This window comes from Juglans regia, chromosome 6 (genome assembly GCF_001411555.2).
Source record: "Juglans regia cultivar Chandler chromosome 6, Walnut 2.0, whole genome shotgun sequence".
NCBI lineage: Eukaryota > Viridiplantae > Streptophyta > Magnoliopsida > Fagales > Juglandaceae > Juglans > Juglans regia.
In genome coordinates this window covers 9,639,250-9,664,306 of record NC_049906.1, presented here as the reverse complement: position 1 = coordinate 9,664,306, position 25,057 = coordinate 9,639,250, and the positions used below count along the sequence as shown (strand labels likewise).

General features: G+C 37.3%; 3 protein-coding genes and 1 pseudogene across 5 annotated transcripts; 2 read left to right on the top strand and 2 right to left on the bottom strand.

Moving 5' to 3' along the window:
* The first annotated feature begins 1,043 nt into the window (after positions 1-1,043).
* LOC108987627 (co-chaperone protein p23-2) lies at positions 1,044-7,829 on the top strand. 3 transcript variants are annotated; one of them, XM_018960563.2, is made up of 7 exons: positions 1,044-1,216; positions 3,747-3,901; positions 4,568-4,751; positions 6,313-6,472; positions 6,862-6,893; positions 6,991-7,036; positions 7,512-7,829. In XM_018960563.2, exons 2-7 carry the CDS (start codon positions 3,861-3,863, stop codon positions 7,562-7,564), a joined length of 516 nt encoding a protein of 171 aa, XP_018816108.1. In that variant the 5' UTR covers positions 1,044-1,216; positions 3,747-3,860; the 3' UTR covers positions 7,565-7,829. The 3 variants fall into 3 exon arrangements, with proteins under 3 accessions (XP_018816108.1, XP_018816104.1, XP_018816106.1); XM_018960559.2 differs by having other exon boundaries at positions 1,045-1,216; positions 6,988-7,036; positions 7,512-7,813; XM_018960561.2 differs by having other exon boundaries at positions 1,045-1,242; positions 6,988-7,036; positions 7,512-7,813.
* Positions 7,830-9,089: 1,260 nt separating this feature from the next.
* Positions 9,090-15,442, bottom strand: LOC108987628 (annotated as a pseudogene).
* A 4,534-nt stretch (positions 15,443-19,976) lies between these two features.
* Positions 19,977-22,405, top strand: LOC108987625 (succinate dehydrogenase subunit 5, mitochondrial-like). The gene is made up of 4 exons (XM_018960558.2): positions 19,977-20,219; positions 21,226-21,536; positions 21,624-21,809; positions 22,083-22,405. Exons 1-4 carry the CDS (start codon positions 20,051-20,053, stop codon positions 22,137-22,139), a joined length of 723 nt encoding a protein of 240 aa, XP_018816103.1. The 5' UTR covers positions 19,977-20,050; the 3' UTR covers positions 22,140-22,405.
* Positions 22,406-23,443: 1,038 nt separating this feature from the next.
* Positions 23,444-24,661, bottom strand: LOC108987614. The gene is made up of 2 exons (XM_018960548.2): positions 24,281-24,661; positions 23,444-24,112 (listed from the first exon to the last, which is right to left on the bottom strand). Exons 1-2 carry the CDS (start codon positions 24,449-24,451, stop codon positions 23,648-23,650), a joined length of 636 nt encoding a protein of 211 aa, XP_018816093.1. The 5' UTR covers positions 24,452-24,661; the 3' UTR covers positions 23,444-23,647.
* Between the last annotated feature and the right edge of the window lie 396 nt (positions 24,662-25,057).

Here is a 25,057-nt window from a genome sequence, read left to right as displayed (position 1 = left end):
CTTAAATAGATAAGTTTTATATAAGTTTTTTGTAAAAAAATAGATCTCATTAATAAATAATAGTTTTTTTATATTTTATTAAGGTGAAGTCTACTTTTTTATAAGGACTTGTATGAAGCTTGTCTATTTGACACTTGTACAAATCATTTTTCTTATAATATTACAACAATAAAGGTGGAGCTAGAATGAGTGGAGAGGGAGGAGCTGAGAAGGGAGAAGGGAGATAACAATTTTTTAGAAAAGATATTTGTAATCGTAAATTGTATAATCGTCACATAATTATTTTGAAAAAAATGAATAAAATATAAAGTCTACATAAAAAAAAATTAATTTTTTAATAATATACCTCATTTTTTTTCAAAACGATTACGCGACGTTTACGCACTTTATGATTATATATAACATCACTTCTTTGTTTTGATTCTTGGCAGATGCGCTGGTGTAAACACACCTCCCATTGTGAAACCATGGACTTGGGTGTTGCAAGAGTTATTTATCATCGTGGAACGATAGTGCGATCATGTCGCCTACATTGTAAGAAGTTTTTGTAGATTTTATATACTAATCTAGTTCCCCTCCTTGCGAGTAGATCTCCTCGAGTTTTTATTAAACTTAAAGTGTTGAGAAAAATATAAATAGATTTATAAAATTTATAATTTTTTAAATAAATATTTTTAAAATATTAAATACTCGATAAATATTATGACATTGTAATAATGTCACGAGATATTACAAGCATACAAAGTAGTAGGCCTCTTATTTTAGCTAGCATCAATGAATATCTTACTTATACGCCATTTGAATTATTCTATTTTTAAGTCGCTGTATAGACTACACCATCTATATTATTTTAAATGTAATATTTTATTTGTAAGATTCAAATTTAAAATTAAATTATATCATATAAATATTTTAATAAATACATTCTTCACAACGAGTGGATAATAGAATTTTTCTCAATCCTAAAGATCCAAATTGGTACACTTTTAACAAACAGGCCAAACAAAACACAAGTGGGGTTAGGGATTCCCTCAAACCTGGATGATATCGAGACTTACCGTGCAACCAAACACGGCTCCTCGTCCCGCAACACGTCATTCCTTTCCTACAGACGAAGCTTTCTATCTTTCACTGGCTACCACTACGGTGTTTGAGTGATGATGATATAATCTTTATAGATACAGAACGGGGAGGTATTCAGAGATTTTTCTCACGGGTAAGCTTTAGTATAGAAGGGAAAAGGTGGGGGAGATCAGGCTATTTTTTCTTTCTTTCTTTCTTCTTTGTTCTTTTGTTTGGATTTGAAACTGAAAAGAACAAGATTGGTAGGGAAAATCCCTTGCTCCGATAGTACTTTCACAAAAATTCGAGTTTGTTGAATGGTTGCTATTAATGTTTACTGATAAAAAATTTTGAGCGAAATCTGTTCTCCAAACTGGATTCCTTTCCGTGCACTCGGTTCCATTTTCCGGTTCTTCATTATTTGCTTCTATTCGAAAATGTTATTTATTCGTTTGTTTGTACATTTGGAGCTTTGTTCTTCATTATTTGTTTGTACATTTGGAGCTTTGTTTTGTTGTTTATTGCTTAGAAAAAGGAGTTTGTAGACTATGCCAACTTTTTTTCTTGCTAGGCGAAGCCATTAGATTTGATTAATTTATTCACACCTACTGAAAAACTTTATTTCCTTGAAAGTAGAGGTCTTGCTGGATGAATAAATACTGTTTTAATGTTAAGAATATAAGAGTATCATCGTTAGAAAGCTTTTTAGTGCATGGATGAATACGTACTGTTTTTAGTAGCATTGATGTTTGCTTTGAAGATGATGAGTGTTTTGAAATATTGTCTTCATTTCAAATAAGCAGTTGTAGTTTTACTATATACTTTTGGAAATTATTGTGCTGTGATATAATTATTTTAAACCTAATAAAATGAATGGATTTTTGTTGAAAATAACAGTTAGGGGATCTTGATAGCTTATTCTCTTTCCTTTCATTTTGATGGCTAATCAACTGGTCGATGGAAATTAGCATGGGATTTTCCTTTTGTTATCTCTGCATAAATCTGTTATTTTCGCTTGTCAATTGATGCTAATGTTTTTTTGGTGCTTCTGCAATTTGGTAGTTCTATCAAATTGTTATTCTGCAGCAGGTTTAGAGATTTTTTTTATTACAGAAGTAAGATAAGTTTTATGAATGATCAACAAAAAGAATTTTATTAATTATCAACAAAAGAGGTACATTTTGTTGATTTCGTGTATGCTTCCAGCGTACTTGGGCTATGCCTATTACTTTCTATTAATAAAACCTTATTCTTACTTATCAAAAATAATAAGAGGTACATTTTTTTGGGGGATCGGGGGGAGGGGGGGTAGAGAGAGAGAGGAGAGCAAAAAAACTCTAAAAACCAAAACTAGAAAGACGCAAACTGGCCATCATCCAATGGTGAAGTGCATTAAAAATGACTGCATCACCATTCTGGAAGATAAACCTTGACATGGATGGAAGTCCTTCAGAGTTTAACTACGCAAGATGATAGCTTTCTTCCAAATGTTTGTGGGACTCTCTAATTTATGTTATTGTAATACCCGAATTAGTATGAGATTTTGACGAATGAGGCCCCATATTGCATGGAAAGGAGAAGTTCTTGCATTCTATAATGATTCTTAGGGCCCCTAATCGTAACATTTGTTCGTCATTCCGGAGTATAAGCACAAACATGGCTCAAGTTCTCCTTGGGTCATTTCAAATAGCATCAAAGCCAATCTCAACTAGAAATGTAGGACTTGAGACATGCCACCTACAACATATTGACCTGATGAGGGCAGTAGGGACTTAAAGGGAAGAAGTTGTAAAACCCAGGAATTAGTAAGAGATGGTGGCGAATGTGATCCCATAGTGCCTAGGAATGAGAAGTTATGATAGTTTATAATGATTGCAAGGCACTTCATTTTTATCATTGACTATTCCTTTTAGAGTATAGATGCAGCAAATCTTTTTCTTGAGAGTTTTTTTGTGGGATTGTCTACTTTTGGTTCATATGTGGCTTGAGCTTTCCTTGAATTGGCATAATTTCTTTTTGCATTATCAAATGTTATTGCTGGTGTTGTTGAGAAGTTAAGATTGATGGGCTTTCTGTATTTGCCTTGATGTAGTTGGCTTCTTCTTTCTTTCTGATGTTCTTTTCTCAGTGTTCAAATTCCATATGTTGCTAAATTTTACCATGTCAATTGCATTTTCCAGCTGGATATCAGCCATTGAAGATGGTTTGGATGTTAAAATCATTTTGAATGAGGGACTGTCTTTTAGCAGTGATGGGGGTATTCTAGCCTGGATTCTGCAATGTGGCAATGTTATATTATGTAGCCTCTTTTGATTGATTAGTAGATCCAAGATAAATATATAAAATCTCATTCCTTGAATTTGCATCGAATTAATTATTAACCAAAGACCAAGTCATTATGTCTTGCTAGGTCTAACCATTGGACCATTAAGTAGAACTTGTAGTTTTGCCCCAAATTGTAAGAATTGGAAAGATAGGAAAGCTTCCTATGCAAGTGTTTGCCTTTATTTTTCTCACCTGTGTAACATTAGAGGCAATTTCATGGAGCCTTAAATGAGCAGTTTGCTGTAAGCTTGTGACAGACATTCTTATTCTCATGATGACTCTTTTTCATTTCACTTGCATCCCTCTCCTAACTATCTAATTCTGTTGGATTTGGTAACTGATGACTTTTTAATTTTCAGGCACAGTTACCTATCAGAAAAAAAAAAAATTTCGGGCACAGTTCGGTGTCTTGAGAAGGATTCTCTTCCACTAACTGAAGGTGTTTCTAAAGAAGGCAATCGAGGAAAATTATAATGAAAAGTACCGATTCTAAACAGAACTTACTATTGAACAAGTAAGATTCACCTGTTTCTCCGGTAGTTTGGGTAATTGTTTCCTTTAAATTTTTGGATGAGATGTTCAGGTGCTCTTCTTCTTGATTGTAATTATTAGTCATTTGGTGGTCCTTCAGTGAGTTCCTTGTGCATTGCATTGTTGAAAGCCACCCCTTTCTCCTTCAGTTTTGGAGGATCCTGCAACATTGGCAATATTTGTTTATTACTTGGGTATTATGAAAGCCCCTTTCTGAGGGCACTAGTTAGTGAATGTCACGTTCCTTGGCACTGCCACTAAGGTATTGGTGGTTATTTGTGTTTACGGTGGGGGTTTTATAGCTTTTGGCAAAAGCAGATAAAGCCATGATAATCCGTCCAACTGTAAGATGATCACCGCTGAGTTGTTTTAAGTGACAGCTTTTTACTGTTGTAATTACTTTCTTAAAGTGGTGGTTAGTAACCGCAACAATAAGTTAAAAAGTACTGGTGGTTTCTTACTAAGATTATAGGTCTTGTTTTTATAATTAAAATATAAGCCACTTTTTACATTTCCCCTTCAGCAGAGACCATTAGTGGTTGTCTTCAACCAGAGGTTTGTACTGACTACCACTTATCTTTTAGTTGTGGTTTTTGGAACTTTAGTGGCGGTTTTGAAATATTAAATTGTTTATATATCTTGAATGCAGCCGCAACCCAGAGGTTCTTTGGGCCCAACGCTCTGATAAGGTTTATCTGACTGTTGCCCTGCCTGATGCAAAAGATGTATTTGTGAAATGTGAGCCTCAGGGGCTGTTTAGTTTTGTTGCTCAAGGGCTGCAAGATGAATCCTTTGACTTCAGTTTGGAACTTTATGGCCCAATTGTGCCCGAGGTGAGACTAATAAAAGTCTCTTGATTATTTTCATCTTATATCATTGATTTTACCAGTTATTTAGTTTATATAGCTTACCTACTTGTAAATTATTTTATATCTTTGTTATTATCCAAAAAAGTTTTTGTTATTTTCTTGGATGACTGAGTTTGGCTTCAAGTGAAGCGAAGGGGGAAATAAACAAGTGACTTTTGCTTCATAAGGCATGTTATCCTGCTGATTACGTTACTTCTCGGATGAAATTGATTCAAACTTTATTATCTCATTTTGGTCTTCCCCTGGTGTTTGTTATTCCTGGGTGAGAATAATGTTTGGTAATTATGTCATCAGGCTTCTCAAGCGGCTCAAGTGTGCAGAGTATTGAAGTACCTAACTTGATCATATTTTCATAGAACATAACTACCTTGTCCAAACAGATTTCTATCCTATAGTGAAGGGAGGTCCAACTTATACTTTGATTTGTCTTTGCTGTCAATATCATTAAATATTTGTTTCACACATCCCATCGCTAAGCACAACCTTAACATTATTTTGCAACCATGGGTAACATCCCTTCAACCCCTTTTATCTTCTGTTTCTGTTGTACCCACCTTTTACTTCATGGCTGTTGTGCTAAGTACACAGCTGCCCCTCAACCACTGATCCTGTTGCAACTTCATCACTACCACTTGCCACCTATGAGGCTATGTGTTTACCATGAAGCAGCCACATTGTAGTGACTTTTAACTTTCAACGGCATATTTAGACACTAATTCAGTCTTTTTAGTCATCTATTCCCTTTTAAGCAATAAACTGTTCTTCAAAGTGCCCGCACGATATTCCCACACAGTGTTGAATTTCTTTCACTTTTTGTAATACCCAAATTGGGAACCTTGGTTTAAGGGGAGTGGATGTCTAAATTCTGTCGGCTCACAATAAGCCTCCTCATTACCCGTGCATAGAATCACGTTTCTAGGTAATACAAGCCTGAAATTTCTGCCTTGTTCTGACTGCCCTATTCTGCTTTCTAGTATCAAATCAAGGATGCTGTCTTGTGTCTCCTTCCCACTATACTAGGCTTCCTCCACTTCCCTTTCTCTACTTGGGACACCACCATTCTCCAGAGTATTATCCTTCAAAATTATTCTGCCCGGTAGTACCTGACTTTTCACTGACCCAGTGAACCCAGCCCCACCAAAGCCCTATGAGATAAGTGCTTGTAATGTTGTCATGTATGTGTCATGTGTACTTAGGTTGCACATCTTGTGCTTTTTAACGAAATTTATTACTTGTAGGGGAAAAAACAACACAGTTAGACTAGCTTTTGATTTTTCATGGTTGTCTAAGTGCAGCATTTAAGTATGTAAAGCAACGCAGCAGTGCTAATGGTATTGTTCAAACATTGAAGGATGTCTAATGCTTGGAGTTTTGCCAAAATAAAGAAATGTAGTAGGTGTTAAGTTGGTGGTTTATATTGCATTACATAAGCTTTGTATATTCTCACCTTCGAGTGTGAGAAGTTAATAGTTCAAGAGTTTTTTGCATTACATAGGTGTATTGAATTTTGTACCTCATGGTGCAGGGTTGCAAAACTGAAGTTGGGTTGAGGAACATTCTATGCTCAATCCAGAAAGAGCAGAAAGGTTGGTGGAAAAGGCTATTAAAGTCAGAAGAAAAACCTGCTCCTTACATTAAGGTTGATTGGAATAAATGGTGCGATGAGGATGAGGAAGAGTCAGCTTGTAAGTTCGTATAACAGTTTCTAGGTGTTTGGTTTCATGATGCGAGCAGTTTCATGTCCCTGACAATGTTTATGCACCAGGCTTGGATTTGAGATATTATATTATGCATGTGATTTGTGCCCACTTGTGTTATGGTTTTCTTCCATCGTATTATATTTGAGGATTCTGGCTAGCATTTAATTTGCAGTTTATCTTGGGTGGTGTATCAAGTGCCTGAAAATTTCTTGTGGATAGCATTCTATGCCATTCAGGCTATTCTATAATTTTCTTCAAACTAATGGTTTATTATCAAGGTCGAATGAGATTTCAGTTCTTGTAGACAGTAGCTTGCTTGATCTGAGGCTGAGTTCTTTTCTTTTTTTTTCTTTTCATTTTTTGGTCTTTTGCAGCTGATTTGGCCTCTGATGATGACACTGCTGAGGTAATTTGATTCCCTCTATTTACTGAAGAGTGAGTAATGTAGTTAATTTTTCACTTTGACTTAATCATGTGCCAAGAATTTTGTTCTTATGCAGCAGTATGTTGGTCAAGATGATGGAAGCAGCGATGACGAAGGAATGCTCTGTGAGTCTAAAATTTCTCTCTTTTATGGGAATTTTGTATTGAATTGCATCTCAATTCAATTCAATACAACATTAAGTGTGTTCTCAAATTAATTTTTGTTATATGCATAGTGAAAATTCCTGTGTATGTACTATGTAAACTATGAAATGCATATTTTTTTAGAGATGTCAATTTGTTGTCTACATCGTTGCAAGAGAAATGTGTCTTTCTTTTTGTTAAACATACAAGCACTTTGTCTCAGTTGTTTGCATTTTGAAATTTCAACCATTCCATTTTCTATTAACACATTGCTAATTGAATGCATAGTTTGAACAAATTATTGTGTATTGATGTTATTATATGTGTTGGTCATTACTAATTTTGCTTCATGTGTGTATAACGCTATATCTTTTCTCTTTTTTCTTTGATTTTTTGAATATTTTTTTCTTTTTCTTTTCATCCTCCGGTCTGACATGGAAGGGTAATGCATTGACAGATCTTCCTGACTTGGAAAAGGCGAAGAGGAAACTAGCAACAAGTGACTTCTGACAAGCAACATGGAGCTGGTTTTTATGTTCCGACTACTCATCAAAATAGGTAGGAACGGTTGAAGAATTATGGCCATGACTTGGGGTTTGTATACAGATCTGATTTTCCTGATGCCCAAAAAACAGCAGCACCTTTTAATTTTCATATTTACTTTTAACTGGCTTGCATGCTTGGAGTTGGATACCTGAGTGGGTTTATAATCTGATAATATGGTGTTCTAAGGGTTTGCTGAGTGGTTTCCCTTCTTCACTTGAAGAGACCAAGATTCCTAGAATTCTCCAATCCAAATAGTTTCGACACTTAGCTAGAGATAAGATACTGCACGTAGACTCAAATTGTATTTAATGTCGAGATTCGGTTTCTGCACCCAAAGAGGGTGGAGGGAAACCATCAGAAAGGTCCTCACCCCCTTCCGAAGTGGTAGGAGTGTTGAAAGGTCCCCACTCCTACACTTTGCTAGAGATAAGATACTGCATGTAGACTATTGTATTTAATGTTGAGATTCGGTGTTGTCTTGGGTGGCCCTTTGCACCCAAAGAGGGTGGAGGGAAACCTTTGGAAAGGCCCCCACCTCCGTCTGCAGTTGTAGGATTGGTTAAATAGCTGATTAGGAAAGAAAAAGATAAATAAAATCTGTATGGCCAACCTTCACCTCCTACCCACATAAACAAAATTTTCTACACTCAAATGCCCAGAAATCAAGAGCCCCACCCTACCCACAAATCCCTCCAAAACTTGGGCATCTAAAGATAAACTCTCATGTAAGAGTGTAAATCCGGATGCGGGTTCAAGTACCCGGCTATACCTGGACCCGCATCTCAATTTATAATGCAGTTAAGGTATTGTCCAAGTTAACCCGGTTATAATCAGGCGGATACTCGGTTATAAAAATCCAAGTATCTGGATTCTAACAGGATAATCGGATTTGACGTACACAAAATGACGAGATCAAATGATGTCATTTCATCTATTAAGAAAATTTATTGCCTGATATGGTAGTAAAAAGTAGTGAAAATTAAATGAAAAATAATGATAAAATAATGAATAGTAGTGGAGTGTTCTCAAAATACATATTTCACTACCCAAACGAGCCTAAATTTCTTTTATGTTTTCACCATCCGCTCTGATATGGAAGGGTAATGCACTCATGACAGATCTTCCTGACTTGGGAAAGGAAAGAGGAAACTAGCAACAGTTACTACTGACAAGTAACATGGAGCTGGTTTTTATGTTCGTACTACTCTTAAAAATAGGTAGGAAAGATTTAATGGATATGACTTGGGGTTTTATACAGGTCTAATCGGCCTGATCATGCCAAAAGTTTTAAAAATTGTGATTTTTATTCATTTCATAAGTACTGTCAAAAGTTTTATTTTTTGTTTCTCTTCTGCATACAAACATGATGAAAAGCATTAATCAATGTGAGCTTAACTAGTATGAGCTTTATAAGTACATGTTATTGCCTGATATGGTACAAAACGTAGCATAATACAGTAGCAACAACAAGAACTATAATCATGAGCAATCAAATTAATGGAGGCATGTCCTTATTATTGTAGAAAGCAGCCAAGTGTTTGATCAAATCCTTGGCTTTCTCACTCTTCAAATCATTCAAATAAAACGCATGGTCTTCTCCTTCTGTCTCTTTGATCTCCATCGAACCTTTCCACCCGCTCCTACCTAGTGCCTCATAGTATGTTATACGTCCAAATTGAGGATAAAGGAAATAGCTTACTTCGAGGGTGAGAGCCTCCAGAGAATAAAGGAAATGTATTTTGTTTGTATTGATTTGTTTGATAAGTGGAGACACCTCCTTACACAGACACTATATGCTGTAAATTTGTAACTAACTTGAGATAAGGATAAAGCTGCCTAGTAGCACAGTAATGAAAATGACAGATAACCATCCCTTATAAATGGGCTCACAATAACTACTATGGGCCAAGCCCATACTCTTGAACAATTAACATAACTCTTGCTTAAAGGAAATATTAAGTGAAGCATAGTCAGCCCAAAGGCCCATCCGAAAGTAACCCTAATTTACTTCTCCTCATGTATCACATCATCTGCCTTCCTCTTCATGCCGTCGCCCAAATGCAGCTTATGACTCCCTGGAAGCCATCAATGCCTTTGAGCTGCCGTATAACAGATTCCCCCCCTTAAAGCACCTTGCCCGCAATGTGTGGAAATGATTCCTTCAACTTGTAGTAATTTTCTCAAGTAGCATCCTCTTTGCTTTGCCCCTGCCATTTTACTAAAATTTCCACCATTGGCCGATTGTTTAAGGGTCGAATACGTCGATTCAAGATCTCCACCGGTTCGGGTTGAAGAATTCCACGCTGATTCACTGGAGGTAAGATGGTTGATACCAAGATTTGCTCCCCAACTCTTTTCTTTAGCTGAGAAATGTGGAATACTGGGTGAATGTGGGATGTTTCGGGCAGTTTCAGCTTATATGCGACTTCGCCCACTCTAGCCTCCACCTGAAACGGCCCATAAAAGCGAGGGGCAAGCTTCAAATCATGGCGTTGGGCTACTGAAACCTGTCGGTATGGTTGTAATCTTAAAAATACCCAGTCGCCCACGGTAAAGTTTCGATCTTTCCTCTTCAAGTTTGCGTATTTGATCATTCTCTCTTGAGCCTTGCTTAAATTGTAACGAAGAAGTTGGATGATGAGATTTCTGTCTTTCAATTCTATTTCAACCTCCTCTGCTTGTGTGGTTCCTGGAATGTATGAAGTTAACTTCGGGTGTTTATACCCGTATAAGGCTTCAAATGGAGTGAGCTTGGTAGAGGTGTGTTGAGTGGTGTTGTACCACCATTCTGCCAAGGGTACCCACTTGACCCAATCCTTTGGTCGATCACCTACAAAACACCTCAAATAGGTCTCTAGGCTCTTGTTCACAGCTTCGGATTGCCCATCCGTCTGCGGGTGAAAAGCTGTGCTAAATTCTAATTTAACCCCCTGCACCTTAAATAATTCCCTCTAGAAAGTACTAGTAAAAGTGATGTCTCGATCAGACACTATAGACTGTGGTAACCCATGCAATTTGATTATATGCTTCACAAATAGCTGGGCCACTGACTTAGCCGTGTAGGGGTGACCCAAGGGTACAAAGTGACTGTATTTGGTTAGGCGATCAACCACCACCCATAGAGTACTGAAACAACTGGTATTAGGCAACCCTTCGATGAAGTCCATGGTAATGTGAGTCCATGGTTGTAATGGGATGGGGAGAGGCTGTAGTAGACCATTAGGGAAATTATGATCTGTCTTCTGCTGCTGACATGTTTGGCATCCTTTGATGAATGCCCTCACTTCAGTCTTCATCTTAGGCAAGTAGAACTCCCTCTTTACCCTGTGAATGGTTTTATCCATTCCAGAGTGACCCCCCCATGAGCTTCCATGCAAAAATTCTAGGAGTTTATTCTTAAGTGAGATATCTTCAGCCACATAAATCCTCCCCTTATAATACAACACTCCTTCCCTCATAGAATAATGTTGAGGTGCTTGCCCCTCCTTACACTTAGATAGCAACTCCAATGCCCTAGAATCCCTCGTATAGCCTTGTCGAATATCTTCCAACCACTCTAAGCTTGGCACGGACAGCAGGGCCATAGAAACTTCATCTTCTTCCATTTGTCTAGAAAGAGCATCTGCCACCCTATTCTCTATTCCCCTATTGAATTCCACTACGAAGTCATACCCAAGTATCTTACTTAACCATTTTTAATGCATGGGAGTACCAATTTTCTGGTCCAAGAGGTATTTTAGGCTATAATGATCAGTTCTTACCACAAAGGACCTGCCTAAAAGGTATGGCCTCCATTTTTGAATAGCTGTGACCAAGGCATACAATTCTTTTTCATAAGTAGATAGGGAGAGGGCCCTACCTTTGAGTGCTTGACTGAAAAAAGATATGGGTTGGCCACCTTGCATGAGTACAGCCCCAACCCCTTTGCCCGAAGCATCACACTCTATCACGAATGCTTTGTTGAAATCTGGAAGGGCCAGCACTGGTGGGCTGCTTACAGCCTGTTTCAGCCTAAAAAATGCCTCATCTGCTGCATCCCCCCATCTAAAATTATCTTTTTTCAATAGAGCTGTCAATGGGGCAGCCAACACTCCATAATTTTTTTTATAAACCTTCTATAGTACCCTGTCAACCCGAGAAAGCCCCTCAAAGACTTAATAGATTTGGGTTGAGGCCATTCCACCATGGCCAATTTTTCAGGGTCGGTTCTAACTCCCTGGGCCGAGATTAAATGGCCCAAATATCCCACTTCCAAGCATGCAAAACAACATTTAGACTCCTTAGCAAATAATTGGTGCTTCCTTAGAGTTTCTAAGGTTAATTGTAAGTGCTGTAGATGCTCCTCCTCATCCTTACTATAGATTAGAATGTCGTCAAAAAACACCAGCACAAACCTCCTTAGAAAAGGTCTAAATACTTCATTCATCAGATTCTGAAAAGTGGATGGGGCGTTGGTCAACCCAAATGGCATAACCAAAAATTCGTAATGGCCTTCGTGGGTTCAAAAAGCTGTTTTGTGTACATCATCGGGTTTCACCCTAATCTGGTGATAACCAAACCTCAAATCTAGCTTAGAAAACACCTTAGAACCACTTAATTCATCCAACAACTCCTCCACCACGGGAATGGAAAATTTATCCTTTACGGTTACTTGGTTCAAAACCCTATAATCTACACACATTCTCCATGTGTCATTGGCCTTTCTTACCAACAAAACAGGGGATGAATAATGACTTTGACTTGGGCGAATCACCCCAGAATTCAGAAGCTCCTTAATGATTCTCTCAATTTCATCTTTTTGGAAAAAAGGATACCTGTAGGGTCTTATTGACACGGGCTGTGCTCCTAGCAGTAAGTTGATTGAATGGTCTTACTCCCTACATGGTGGTAATCCCTTGGGTTCCTTGAAAACATCAAGAAATTGATCCAACATTTTCTGCACATTTTTAGGACATTTCTGCACACTAGTAATGATCTCCGGCTCATTGATTAGTTGTAGTATTATTCCTTTCTTTTCTAACTTGCTGATTTTGCTACAGGAACTCTCCTCCAACAGCTGTGTGGACATTATTCCCTGCAACACAACATTCTGCCTGTGATGGTTAAGTTGCATGGTAAGTTTTTCAAAGTTCCATGAAATAGTGCCTATGGTTTGTAGCCAATGTACACCTAAAACCACATCACACCCTACTAGTTCCAGTAAGAAAAAATCCATAGTAAATGACTTTTCTTGGATCTTAATTTGGATCCCCTTGCTTCTGCCTTCACACAATAACTGCTCACTATTAGCCACCCTTACTTTCACTGTGTCTTCCTTGCAAACTGTCAGCCGAGATCTTTTTGCTACTGTGGTATCAATGAAATTATGAGTGCTACCTGAGTCAATCAAAATAACTACCCACTGACCAGCCAATTTACCCTTCACTCTCATAGTTTTCGGATTATTGGACCCAATTAAGGCATGTAAGGATATCTCAGGTTTCATGCCTACTTCAGTAACCTCTAATAGCTCTTTTCTTTCCTCTACTAAGTTTACTACCTCTTCCTTTACTTTCTTTTCTTCTTCATCCTCCCCCTCTTCTATGAGGAATAATTTGGGACTCTTGCACTTGTGCCCCGGATTCCACTTGGAATCACAATAATAACACAGTCTTCGCTCCCTTTTCTCCTTCATTTGACCTGAGTTAATTTTCTGCACAGGCATAATAGCCTTACTAACATTATGTCCAGCTTGGTTTCCACTTCCTTTAAAATGACTAGATTCCCCCATCCCTATTGAAGGGTTTCTGAAAACTTTTTTACCCACTCTCACAAGTTCCTCCTGAATTTTAGCCAAACTAAAGGCTGTTAAAAGATCAGGTGGGTTGAACATCTTAACTGACAGTCTAATTTCATCCTTTAATCCACTCAAAAAACAGCTTAGTTTGTGTGGATCCGACAATCTATGCAGCCTATTAGACAAATTTTCAAACTCTACCTTATACTCTTCTACTGACCCAGTTTGTCTTAGTTTGGTCAAAGCCTCCATAGGATCATCGTATGTGCTAGGACCAAACCTAATGAGGAAGGCCCTAACAAATCGTTCCCAATCCTCTATAGATCTTGAGGTTTCCATATCTTGAAACCAAACCATTTCCCTACCTTCCATGTGAAAGGAGGCCAATCTGAGTTTTTGGTTGGGTAGTGTGTTATAAAATAAGAAAAACCGATTGGCTTTGTAGAGCCAACCTATGGGGTCATCCCCACAGAAAGAGGGAAATTCCAACCTTACTGACTTTGAGATTAACTCACCAATGTTCTCCCCTGTGTCCTCCCTTCTGTGATGGTTTCTTGATGAAGAATCTTCATGTTGTTCAGCATTCTTTTTCTGCAGTTCTAAAGTCAATGTCGCAAGCTGCTGGACCACCGCATCAGATTGCCTCTTCAGTGCCAGCATCTCCGTCTCTAAGGTCTTAAACTGAGATTATGTGGAGTTCTTCAGTCCGTTCAAGCCTTCCGCCAACTGGTTCATTCTAGTGCCTTCCGCCATTGATAATGAATCAACCAAGGATAGCCTAGCTCTAGATACCAATTGTTATACGTCCAAATTGAGGATAAAAGAAATAGCTCACTTCGAGGGTGAGAGCCTCCAGAGAATAAAGGAAATGTATTCTGTTTGTATTGATTTGTTTGATAAGTGGAGACACCTCCATACACAGACGCTATATGCTGTAAATCTGTAACTAACTTGAGATAAGGATAAAGCTACCTAGTAGCACAGTAATGAAAATGACAGATAAATGTGCCTTATAAATGGGCTCACAATAACTACTATGGGCCAAGCCCATACTCTTGAACAATTAACATAACTCTTGCTTAAAGGAAATATTAAGTGAAGCGTACCCGGCCCAAAGGCCCATCCGAAAGTAACCCTAATTTACTTCTCCTCATGTATCGCATCATTTGCCTTCCTCTTCATGCCGTCACCCAAATGCAGCTTATGACTCCCTGGTAGCCATCAATGCCTTTGAACTGCCGTATAACATAGTAAAGCCACCCTCTATCCCTCAACACATCTTTCTCAGCCACACACACCAAAACCCTCTTTCACCTTAGCCCCACTAAGCTAGGGGCCCCCTTGGCCTCCGGGTTAATCTGTTGATCATCGTTGTCTAGTGAGGACGGGCAGATCAACGGCCACAACCGATCTACAAATGCTTTCTTATTTAGATCTAGATGAGCCTCTGATCCAATAGACTTTGATCCCCAGAAGTATGGGTATTCCAAGACAACTCCAAGAATGCCTACTTTCAACCCAAAATCTACCTCTCCAGCAACCATGGCCAGGTTATGAACAATATTGGCCCCTGCACTCACACCGGCCAAGAACACCCTCTCAAAATCCACATGCTCATTCAACCATGCCTCAGGCCCAGAAACATTACCAGAATGTGAGCCAACCCATTACAGCGCAGCCCTAGCGTCCTCACACGCAGCAGGAAGAGGGTTCTCAGGAGCTAACCTACAGCTCACATAGACTACAACAATATTAGCTTCAGCCACAATAGCGTTGAGGTAATTGTTGTATCTGGTAGTGAACGGCGACCCAATGCAAAACCCACCGCCGTGGAAGTAGACAATAAGAGGAAGTTTCTGGTTTGGTTTGGCAAGTTTTGGGAGGAAAAGGCGTACAGAGAGGTCGAATTTTGCCAAGATTTTTATGTCTTTGGACGTGACGCTTGTTTTGAGATCCATCGATGCCGGAACAAAGTCAGTGCCCATAAGTCTCTCTACGCGGCCGTCTTTATAGGTTCGTATCATTCCAGGAAACTCATGGGCTATTTCTGGTTTGCTTGGCTCCATGGAGCTTGGAGTCTTTGAACAGAGATGTAACAGAGAAGATGCTCTGAGACGTTTCTCCTCCACTCCTTTGCACTTGTAGATGAGCGCATGAGTGCTTACACTTAAGCCCTTGCACGCAAGGGATCGAATATGTTGCAAATTATATTCGTACTTTGGCTTGGACCTTTCCAATGTTGTAAAGGTCTCATTATATTTAATTGGGATCCACATTGTCTACTAATAACATTTAATGCAATTCATGTTATATGTTGTCTCTCTCTCCTTTTCAAATTATGAAAAATATTTAAATAAAAAAATTAGAAAAAAATATATATTAATCAATAGCAATAGCAATATCAATGTTAATTAACTTTCAACAAAGATAAAGCAAATAAGTTTTTTTTTTTTTCTTTTGTTAGGCAATTTTGTTGAGGGGTCATTAATCTTAGTCGTCAAACCATGAGACCCAATAATCTTTAAGGATCATGGTTGTTGACATTTGCCAGTGCATGCACTTGCCATTTTTTGTTCTTCTTAGTAGTCAAATCATAGACCCAATAATCTTTAAGTTGTGTTTGGATAATGAGTTAAATTAAAGTGAATTAAGTTCTTTATAAATAATAATGAGTTGAGATGATAGAATAAATTTTGTAGAATCTACTTAAAATGAGTTTAGATATATTTGCATGTTAAAATGAATTTAGATATATTTATGAGAGTTTGAAAAATGTTGTGAGTTCCGTATATAAAGAGGTGTTACATTGAAAAAGGTTATGGATTCTACATGTAAATAGGTTTTGAGTTGAGATGAGTTTAGTGATTTGAGAGTTAAGTATTTAAATGTTAGACTCAGCTTAAAATTAGACTGAACTAAATTGATCTCAGTAGAATCCAACAATCAAACAGGGCCTAAGGATCATGGATGTTGACATTATGCTTTGGATTAGTGCATGCACTTGCCTTGTTCATTGATTTAATTTAGAGCTAGTTTGGTTACATAGAACTAACTTATTTCATCTCATCTCATTTCATATAATCATTAAAAAAATTTCAAACTCCCACACAAAATATAATAAACAATTCATCTTTTTTAAATTCCAAAACAAAAATTATATTGTAATAATATGTTATTCAACTTTTAACAAAATATCTCATTTCATCTCATCTGAATTGTATAACAAAACAAGACTTTAATGTTATGATCTGTCATCTCATGATCATGTAATTTAGGCAGTGATATGAACTTCCACCTAAATTTCTTCATCCCAAAAAGACTGATAACCAAAAAATACAAAACAAACCCAAAAGGCATTGCATTTTAATTATGAACTGCCACGACAATTTGATGGACATCGATCAACATTCAAACCATCATAATTTATTGCAATTTCATTTATTTTTCGGTAGTTATGAGCATTTCCCTTTAGTTTTGTATGACCCTTTGTCATAATCATCATGTTATTTGATTACCAAATTCCTCCACCATAAATAAAAGATTTTTTAAAAAATAAATAAGTTGAAAAAATTGAATATTTGAGAACGAAAATAAATATAAAAAGCAAAGAGAATATAAAGAGAAATTTGGAGAGAGAGAGAGAGAGAATAATGCAAGTTACTGTGTCCCAAAATCCTAGAGCTACTCCTTTACTAAATTGATTTTTATCAAAGAATATACATTACTTGGAATCCATGTATAAAGGAAATGTTTTACAATACATATGTATTGTAAAATATGTATTGTATAACATATTTTACAATACATATTTAAAAATAAGGATATTTTTATAAAATGATGTTAATTTTATAAAATATTTAACAAAAATACCATTCCTTTTAAAATATTGTTGTGTAAAGTGTTGTAAAATGTAATATATATATATATATATATATATATATCATTTTTCTATACGATGATCGGAGGGAGAAGAGATGAGGGGGGAGGAGCTGAATAAGACAATGTCCGCCACAAAGAAATTTGTGTGTAGGGAAGCCACAGATCTGATGCGCAGTTTGGCTTATAGTCTGGATTTTTCATATATAAGTCACATTTGTAACTTCACTTTATTAATGAAACGAGTATGTTTCCATAAAAAAAAAAAAGATATTATCATACGTTTTGAGTCTTTGACCACATTTTTTGAAAGGAAAACTCATATTGACCAGTGACATTAATTTGGAGTCACACATGTTTTAAATCTCAGTAGGATATAAGAAGTGTTTTATCTTATCTCATCGCATCTCGTTATTATAATTTTATCAAAATTTTACACAAAATATAATAAATAATTTAACTTTTTCAAATTTTAAAATAATAATAATATTAAAAAATAATATTTTATTTAACTTTTAAATTTCATTTCAACTCATCTCATCTTAACTCACTATCCAAACAGCACCTTAATAATACAGATGAAATTAGTGCAATTAAATACTAAAATTAAGCGCTACCAAGTAGGGTGTTATTATAGTTACGCTCATATATGGATGTCACATACGATGCTCATATATGGATGTCGTATGGATGTCACATATGATGCTCATATATGAGTTCTTTATGAATAGTAATGAGTTGAGTAGTAAAGAGAATTATGTGGGACCCATCTAAACTGAGTTTAAAGTGTGTTTAGATATTAAGATGAGTTTAGTAATTTTTATGAAAAATTGAAAAAGGTTATGAGTCCCACATATAAATATGTTTTAAGTTGAAAAGGTTGTGGGTCCCATGTGTAAAAAGGTTTTGAATTGAGATGAGTTTAATAATTTGAGAGTTAAGTGTTTGGATGTTAGACTCAGCTTAAAATTAAACTGAATTCAGTTGAACTCAGTTGAGTTCAATAACCAACTTTGATGAGAACCAAAGTGGGCCTAGTCTTAAAGATCTTTTGTAAGTTCCAGATGAGTCAATCACAAGATCAAGAGCCAAGAAAATCAATGAGGCGATACAATCCACTTGAGACGAGTCTAGCAAGAGCCCAACATTCAAGATGGGCTGGTTTTTGAGAAGGCCTTATATTTTGGCCAAATGCTTATTTGAAAAGTTACTTTTTAGGAACTAGAGTTTCAAAAGATTACTATAGTTGAGTTACTGTAGCGTCGTACTGTAGCTGCGGTTCTGTTCACTCAGGGGTATTTTTGGCAAAATTTTTTAAAAGTCAAAAGATGTATTTTTCTAATTCCAAGAATATATAATTTTTCTCATTTATCTCTTATTCATTTCAATATGATCTCTCTTACTCATCTGCATGACTATATCTAGAATTAAAATATTGCATTTCTCATTGAAGAAAATAAAACTATAATTTGTAATTCATGACTTGTTACAACTATGATGCACATTAGGCCTACTGAGCAGGCCCCCACTTCTGGCACACCTGAGCGATCTACCCACACTCGCACTATATCAGGACAATCTGCCCGAATTAAGCAACAGGGCAGGCAGATATAAAATAAAGTTTGTAATGGGTGGGCGAGTGTCAAGTGGGTATCATCCCATTCGCCCGGTTTTTAACCCGGCCACTTGCATGCCTAGTATATAAGGGGGAAAAAACCATCATCTTCATTTAACATATTCTCTCCCTCTTCTCTTTTGCCAATGGTAACTGTGAGCGCTTCCCCTTATTTTCTTCTCTCAACCAATCTTCTTCTCCTTCTAATCTTGATGTCTTCTTCCCATGCTTCTCTTCTTTTCTTTCTTGTCTTTTTCTACTGCTCTTCTCCTCCTCTTCATAACCATGGCAATGGGTCACTCGATTCATCTCGGGTGTCTTCACCTTGCCAAATTCCAACCTAGCCTTTGTCTTGCATGGCTTTGGTCGTTTCCGACATGGAGAGCCACAGTCGTAACTCTCGATGCTCGGATCTAGTGGTTTTCACACATGAAGAGCCACAACAGTGGCTCTCTGAGCATGACTCTGGTGGTTTCCCCTATATATTTTTTGCTTTGTCGGTTGTGCTACGGTGGTTGAAATATGTTATTTGGTTGTGATACAGTGTAATGGTGGCGCTAGGGGCGGGGATGCGAATGGTAGACTAAGCTACAAATTCGCCCATTGAACAAACGAGGCTAGGGAGTATAAGAGGGCGAGGACGGGGTGCAGGAGGGGTGGTTGCCCGCCCATGTAGGGAGATAGCACCCCTAATGCACATTAAAAATCTTTAAGTTGATGGATATATTTATATTTGAATATATCTTGAATGGTACTTTATAGTGATCTTGTTGTATTATTACATATAAAATATATAAATAAAAGAATTATTATTACAATATAAGTTTGCCCTCTTAAAGTTCCTTGAACCATAGTTCTAAGGATGGCCGTGTGCTGAGGCGGATTTCTTCCCCCAATGCACACGGGAAATCTCTCCATCCGCCAACGGCGGCTCCCCTCTTATGACTTGTCGGAAGAGGATGTATATGCCTCTTTTGAACCGTTAAAAAGTTGAAGAAATGGGCCTAATATCTAAAGTCGCTGAATCTGAATGGGCCTCTTCCTAGCCCAATGCTTCCGGATCCCAACTTTGAAGCCCAATAAGACTGCTCGTCACTCGCCTCCCTCATTTCCTTTTCTTCCTCCTCCTTTCTCTTCTTCACAGACACAGGAAGAGAGAGAGAGAGAGAGAGAGAGAGCTCAAATGGAGAAGACGTTGGTTCTGAGATCGCTATACCGCTCGCTTTGCTCCAGATCTTACCATGTCGCCGCCGTCAGCCACAGTTTTCTCCGCCACCAGCACCAGACTTCTCGAAGCCTCTTCAATCTCTCATCTCCATCTCTCTCAGGCTCTCCGAACCGCCCCCTCTCTGGTACTTCTCGCCTTCTTCATTGATCCGATTATTCCGATGAGTCATGTCCTTTTTTGAAAATTTTGTTTGATGAAATCGGATCTTTGAATTCCAAGTTTTTCCTATGATCGTACGACAGTACAAATACTGAAAAAGTAAAATTTTTTCGCATAGTTTTCTTGGAGTCTTTGTATTTGGTAGATGAATACGTGTTCACACCTGACGCACGTATGATTTCTGGGCTGTTTAAATAAACAAAAAAACCTGAATGTATAGGAGCTCCTTTGCGTGATATCGTATAGCTGGTCTCTGCTTTAGACACCTAAACCCATTTTGATTCCTAGATATGTTTTCCACCCTGCAATGCCGCTACTTTATTCACTTAAGGTTAAGGTATATGTTTAATCCCAGAAAAGTTGTCCGAATTTCAAGTTTATCCCTTGAAAATATGTACTTCAACTTTTAACTTAACGCTTGATTGTTGAGTTCTTGATAATTCCTCTTTGTATGCGCGATGCTAGACCAGAAATTGCCAGGGATGCAGACGCCTTTCAATAAGAGTTTGACGTATTAGGGTAGCTGTTTTTGTCCTGTTATGGTATTTATATATAGTTGTGTTTGTGTGTTTGAACTTGTTGGACAAGCAAGCTTGTGTTTTTCTACAGTAAAGGAAAGATGTATGTGTTGGAGTATAGCATAAAACTGATCTCCAGCGCATGTGAATGTATGAGCTTTATAAACAAGGGCTGGGACATGCCCTCATAAGTTATAGATTTTACCATATTTGGTTCGGTTACTTAACAAAATATAATTATATTTGCATTGTTTGGACAAATTTTTTGTGGTGTGTAACGAATTTATTCATGGCGGTACTTGTGTGACCTACTCGGCATATGGACATTTGCAGCCGTATTTGCATACAGTTGGTGTAGTGTGTTAGCTTTTAATTTTTCTCACTATTTGATTGCTATAAACATTGAGATGGCTTTTGTGTTCTGAACTTGTTTCTCATGGTGCAAATCTGCAGGTTGCCTGTCTTCTCTTTCAATGGGCATAGGAAGCAAGCGGTTTTATAGTGAAGATGTAAGTCACATGCCAGTCGTAAAAGACCCCAAGCTTTACAACGCTTTCAAGGATTTAATGGCTAATAGTTGGGATGAGCTTCCCAACCATGTCATCCATGACGTGAAGGCAGCATTGTCTAAAAGCACCGATGACACAACTGGCAAGGAGGTCGTGGCAAATGTTTTCCGTGCAGCTGAAGCAGTTGAGGAATTTGGCGACATTCTCGTGAATTTGAAGATGGAAATTGATGACTCCATTGGAATGAGTGGTGAGGTATTGTAATCTGTTTGAGCTGTTGAGGAGTTGTTATTCATCTGGCTGTCTATTTCTTGTAGTATGATTATCTCGGATTTTCTGTAGGATGTAAAGCCCTTGTCAGATGAGCTTAAGAATGCACTTCATACAGTTCACAAGCGCTACACTACTTATTTGGATGCATTTGGGCCTGATGAAACCTATTTGCGGAAGAAAGTAGAGACAGAGTTGGGAACAAAGATGATACACTTGAAGATGAGATGCAGTGGCCTGGATTCTGATTGGGGAAAGGTAATCATGACATTCACCCTTGCCCTTTTAAGAGTTTACTGAACTGTTTTAGTCACAATATTCACCATAGGTTCTATTGACTTGTGTACTCCATGGAACTTATTCAATGGTTTGGTATCCATAAGAAGCTTCATTTCTCCAAATTTATTATATAGCGCAATGAGTGTAGATGCTTGTTGACAAATTTTAGATCATTCATTTTATAAAAAATCTAGTGATGCTCTTGGTCATGTAGATTAATCCCTAGTATAACTATTTCCCCCTTGATTGCAGGTTACAGTTCTTGGAACTTCTGGACTCTCTGGGTCATATGTTGAGCAAAGAGCTTAGAACCATAGTTTTTTGATAAGTTCGATGTAATTGTGAGCATTGTGTTTATAATAATTTTTTTCAATATCTGGAGACTGGCTGGTGTAGTCCCTCGTTAAACGCCTTATGGTCGAGGTTCTAGGGCAGTTAAATAAGAGTAATCGATGTCAATTAAAACTGAAGGAACAATGTGGCATCGTGTTTCTAATGTTTTCTTCTGAGCTGATTACATGATGCTGTCAGTTCTATTTCTTTCTAAAGAAATGTCAGTTTGATCTGTTCCATTATGCTTATTCTGATAAATTGGTTTAACTTGGCACTTAACACTGCATTTTGCGCATGACTTTGGGGGAGAAAGTAAGTTTTGTGATTGTTTGAAAGGTTGAGTTTAGTTGATACAAAAGGTTTGTGTTCTAATTGCCTGCTGCAACACAAAAGGTTTATGGTTCATTGTGAACCTAAGCTTTTGTACGATACCAAAAGTGGCTGTTTGTGGCACAAGCATCTCTTCTAAGGCCTAATTTGTTTTCGTTGACGAGGTGACATAAGATGAGTTAAGTTAAAAGTGGAATAAAATATTGTTAGAATATATTTTTTTAATATTATTTTTATTTTAGAATTTGAAAAAATTGAATTGTTTATTTTATTTTATGTGAAAATTTAAAAAAAAAATTATAATGATAAAATAAGATGAGAATAGTTGTGAAAACAAACAAGGCTTAACTCAGTTTTATCTAATTTTAAACCAAGTCTAACATCCAAACACCCAACTCTCAAATCACTAAACTCATTTCAATTCAAAACCTCTTTACATGTGTGATTCATAACCTTTTTTAATTTAACATCTTTTTACACGATGGACTTATAACTTTTTTCAAATTTTCATAAATATATTTAAACTCATTTTAACATCCAAATACATTTAAACTCATCTTAAGTAGATCTTACAAAACTTATTCCACCATTTCAACTCACTATTATTAATAAAGAACTCAACTTATTTCATCTCAATTCAACTCAACTCAACATCCAAACGCAATCTAAATGTTATTAAGAATGTATTTTATTTGTTGTGGTTGCTGGCAACCAGAAATGACATGATCCCTTAACAAGAGATAGGAAAACTATGTAGAAATGACATGATCCCTTAACAAGAGATGGGAAAACTATGTGCTGCTTAACATGTGGATGGAGACAAATCCATTCCTTCCTTGGTTCTTTCAAAAGGATCTAGTCTTCAATTACTATTCGTTGTTCGGTTCAAGAAATGTTTTTTTCATGGTAATCCAATCGCAGACAATATTACGCTTAGAACATATTCGGAGGAATGAATTTCGCTTGCACGCAATGATATTTTCACTAGATCATTCCAAAAAGATTGAGAAATGTTAAAAAAAACAAAAAGAATAAGAAAATTGAACTGTAAACCCTCTCCCTTTATTCTGTCACTCTTTTGAACCCTTTGCCCAAAGAAAAGAAATGAAAAGAAAGAAGTAGTAGGAGAGAGTGATAGAGATTAACTTAGAAAATCAAGGCATCTTAAGAATTCTAGTGCCTTTACGCCATGACCAGGATTCAGAGGGAGATTTAGGTAGGGGTGGAAGCAGCACAGCCTTCCTGCAGAGACCAAATGGCCAGCCCTCACAATGGCACAGCTCCTGTATTATCGAGCGCCTCCAAAACTCTGGAAGATCAATCCCATTCAAGCTTGAACTACGTGAAAAGTTGGTCTTCACTGAATAGAAAGCTTCCCTACTCATAGCACTGGAACAGCAGGAGAAATAACTTGCAGCAGACACAAATTCTTCTCTTTCATCATCATCATCATCCTCATCTTCATCACCATCATAATTCTCTTTTCCTTTGGCTGCCTTGGGAGTCATGTACAATTCTCCGGTCCTCGGATAGTACACCCAGGAAAAGCTATCCGTCAAGAGGCTAGGCCTGTGTCGAAGCTTCTCCATTGCTCCGCTTCTAATGGCTGAAACAACTACCTGAGGAAAAATATCAGTCAGAATATAAACGAAATGGTTAAATTCGTTTCTGATCACCACCAGCTTAATCTTTTGAGACAATCAATCACTAATAACATCAACTCAAAACCCGCTATAAACAACGTTGATGCAACAATATATGATGCATATGAGAATAGTAAGTACTACCTCTTGTTCATCATCAAAGTCACTTGTCGGATACTCCTCTTCCCGGACTGCAGTCGGCAGCCGTCCACCAAAATTATGGCAATTGCAGAAAGCATCCTTCAAAGCTGCAGAGAGAAATTTGGATATCTTGGAAGAATTTGGTGGTGGATCCTCGTGATAAAAGACGCTCATGGTGGTAGACAAGTAGGGTAGAGTTTGTGGGTTTATCTGTCAGATGAAAGCATATATACAGAGCTAAAACCTTATACACTTCACAAACATGTTGATGTCCAAATTGACCTGCCTTTTTCTGATAGTGGCCTTGCAGCTTACTCATAATACTGCTTTGCATCCGTTGGTGTAAAGACAAAGGTAAAAAGGGCACAAGACATTCCAACAAATCACACTACAATCCCCCCCCATTTGAGATTCCAGTGCTGATTTAGACTGCTATTATCTTTAACTAGCACCATTTTTCCTGCAGATGATGTCTATACTTGTTGTTTTTTAAGGGTCACTTTAGCCTTAAGACATGGTGATCTTGGACATGTTACCTAAACCCAAAGATTGATTGACAAATTTGCTAAAAATGACAGTCCTCCCGTTTTAAGTTATTATTTCAAGAGGAAAACAACAAAGAAACCAATAGCGACTATGTGGCATTGGGCTCCAGTTCTGTATTTAATTTCCTACGATTAATAATTGTTCACGACTTTAAGGAAAAGAAATTCAAATTACACTGAAAACAAGTTCAAGAGGAGGAGTTTTTAGAAAATGAAAAAAGAAAAGAAAAGAAAA

What these genes read in the sequence shown, in the direction of transcription:
- LOC108987614 (XM_018960548.2), bottom strand. Translation starts at nt 24,451, where the DNA reads ATGAGCGTCTTTTATCACGAGGATCCACCACCAAATTCTTCCAAGATA. An exon ending in ACTTTGATGATGAACAAGAG is followed by an intron (nt 24,113 to 24,280) that starts GTAGTACTTACT and finishes ATTTTTCCTCAG; the next exon opens with GTAGTTGTTTCAGCCATTAG.
- LOC108987627 (XM_018960559.2), top strand. Translation starts at nt 3,861, where the DNA reads ATGAAAAGTACCGATTCTAAACAGAACTTACTATTGAACAA. An exon ending in CAGAACTTACTATTGAACAA is followed by an intron (nt 3,902 to 4,567) that starts GTAAGATTCACC and finishes TCTTGAATGCAG; the next exon opens with CCGCAACCCAGAGGTTCTTT. An exon ending in CGATGACGAAGGAATGCTCT is followed by an intron (nt 7,037 to 7,511) that starts GTGAGTCTAAAA and finishes ATGCATTGACAG; the next exon opens with ATCTTCCTGACTTGGAAAAG.
- LOC108987625 (XM_018960558.2), top strand. Translation starts at nt 20,051, where the DNA reads ATGGAGAAGACGTTGGTTCTGAGATCGCTATACCGCTCGCTTTGCTCC. An exon ending in TCCGAACCGCCCCCTCTCTG is followed by an intron (nt 20,220 to 21,225) that starts GTACTTCTCGCC and finishes GCAAATCTGCAG; the next exon opens with GTTGCCTGTCTTCTCTTTCA. An exon ending in TGGATTCTGATTGGGGAAAG is followed by an intron (nt 21,810 to 22,082) that starts GTAATCATGACA and finishes CCTTGATTGCAG; the next exon opens with GTTACAGTTCTTGGAACTTC.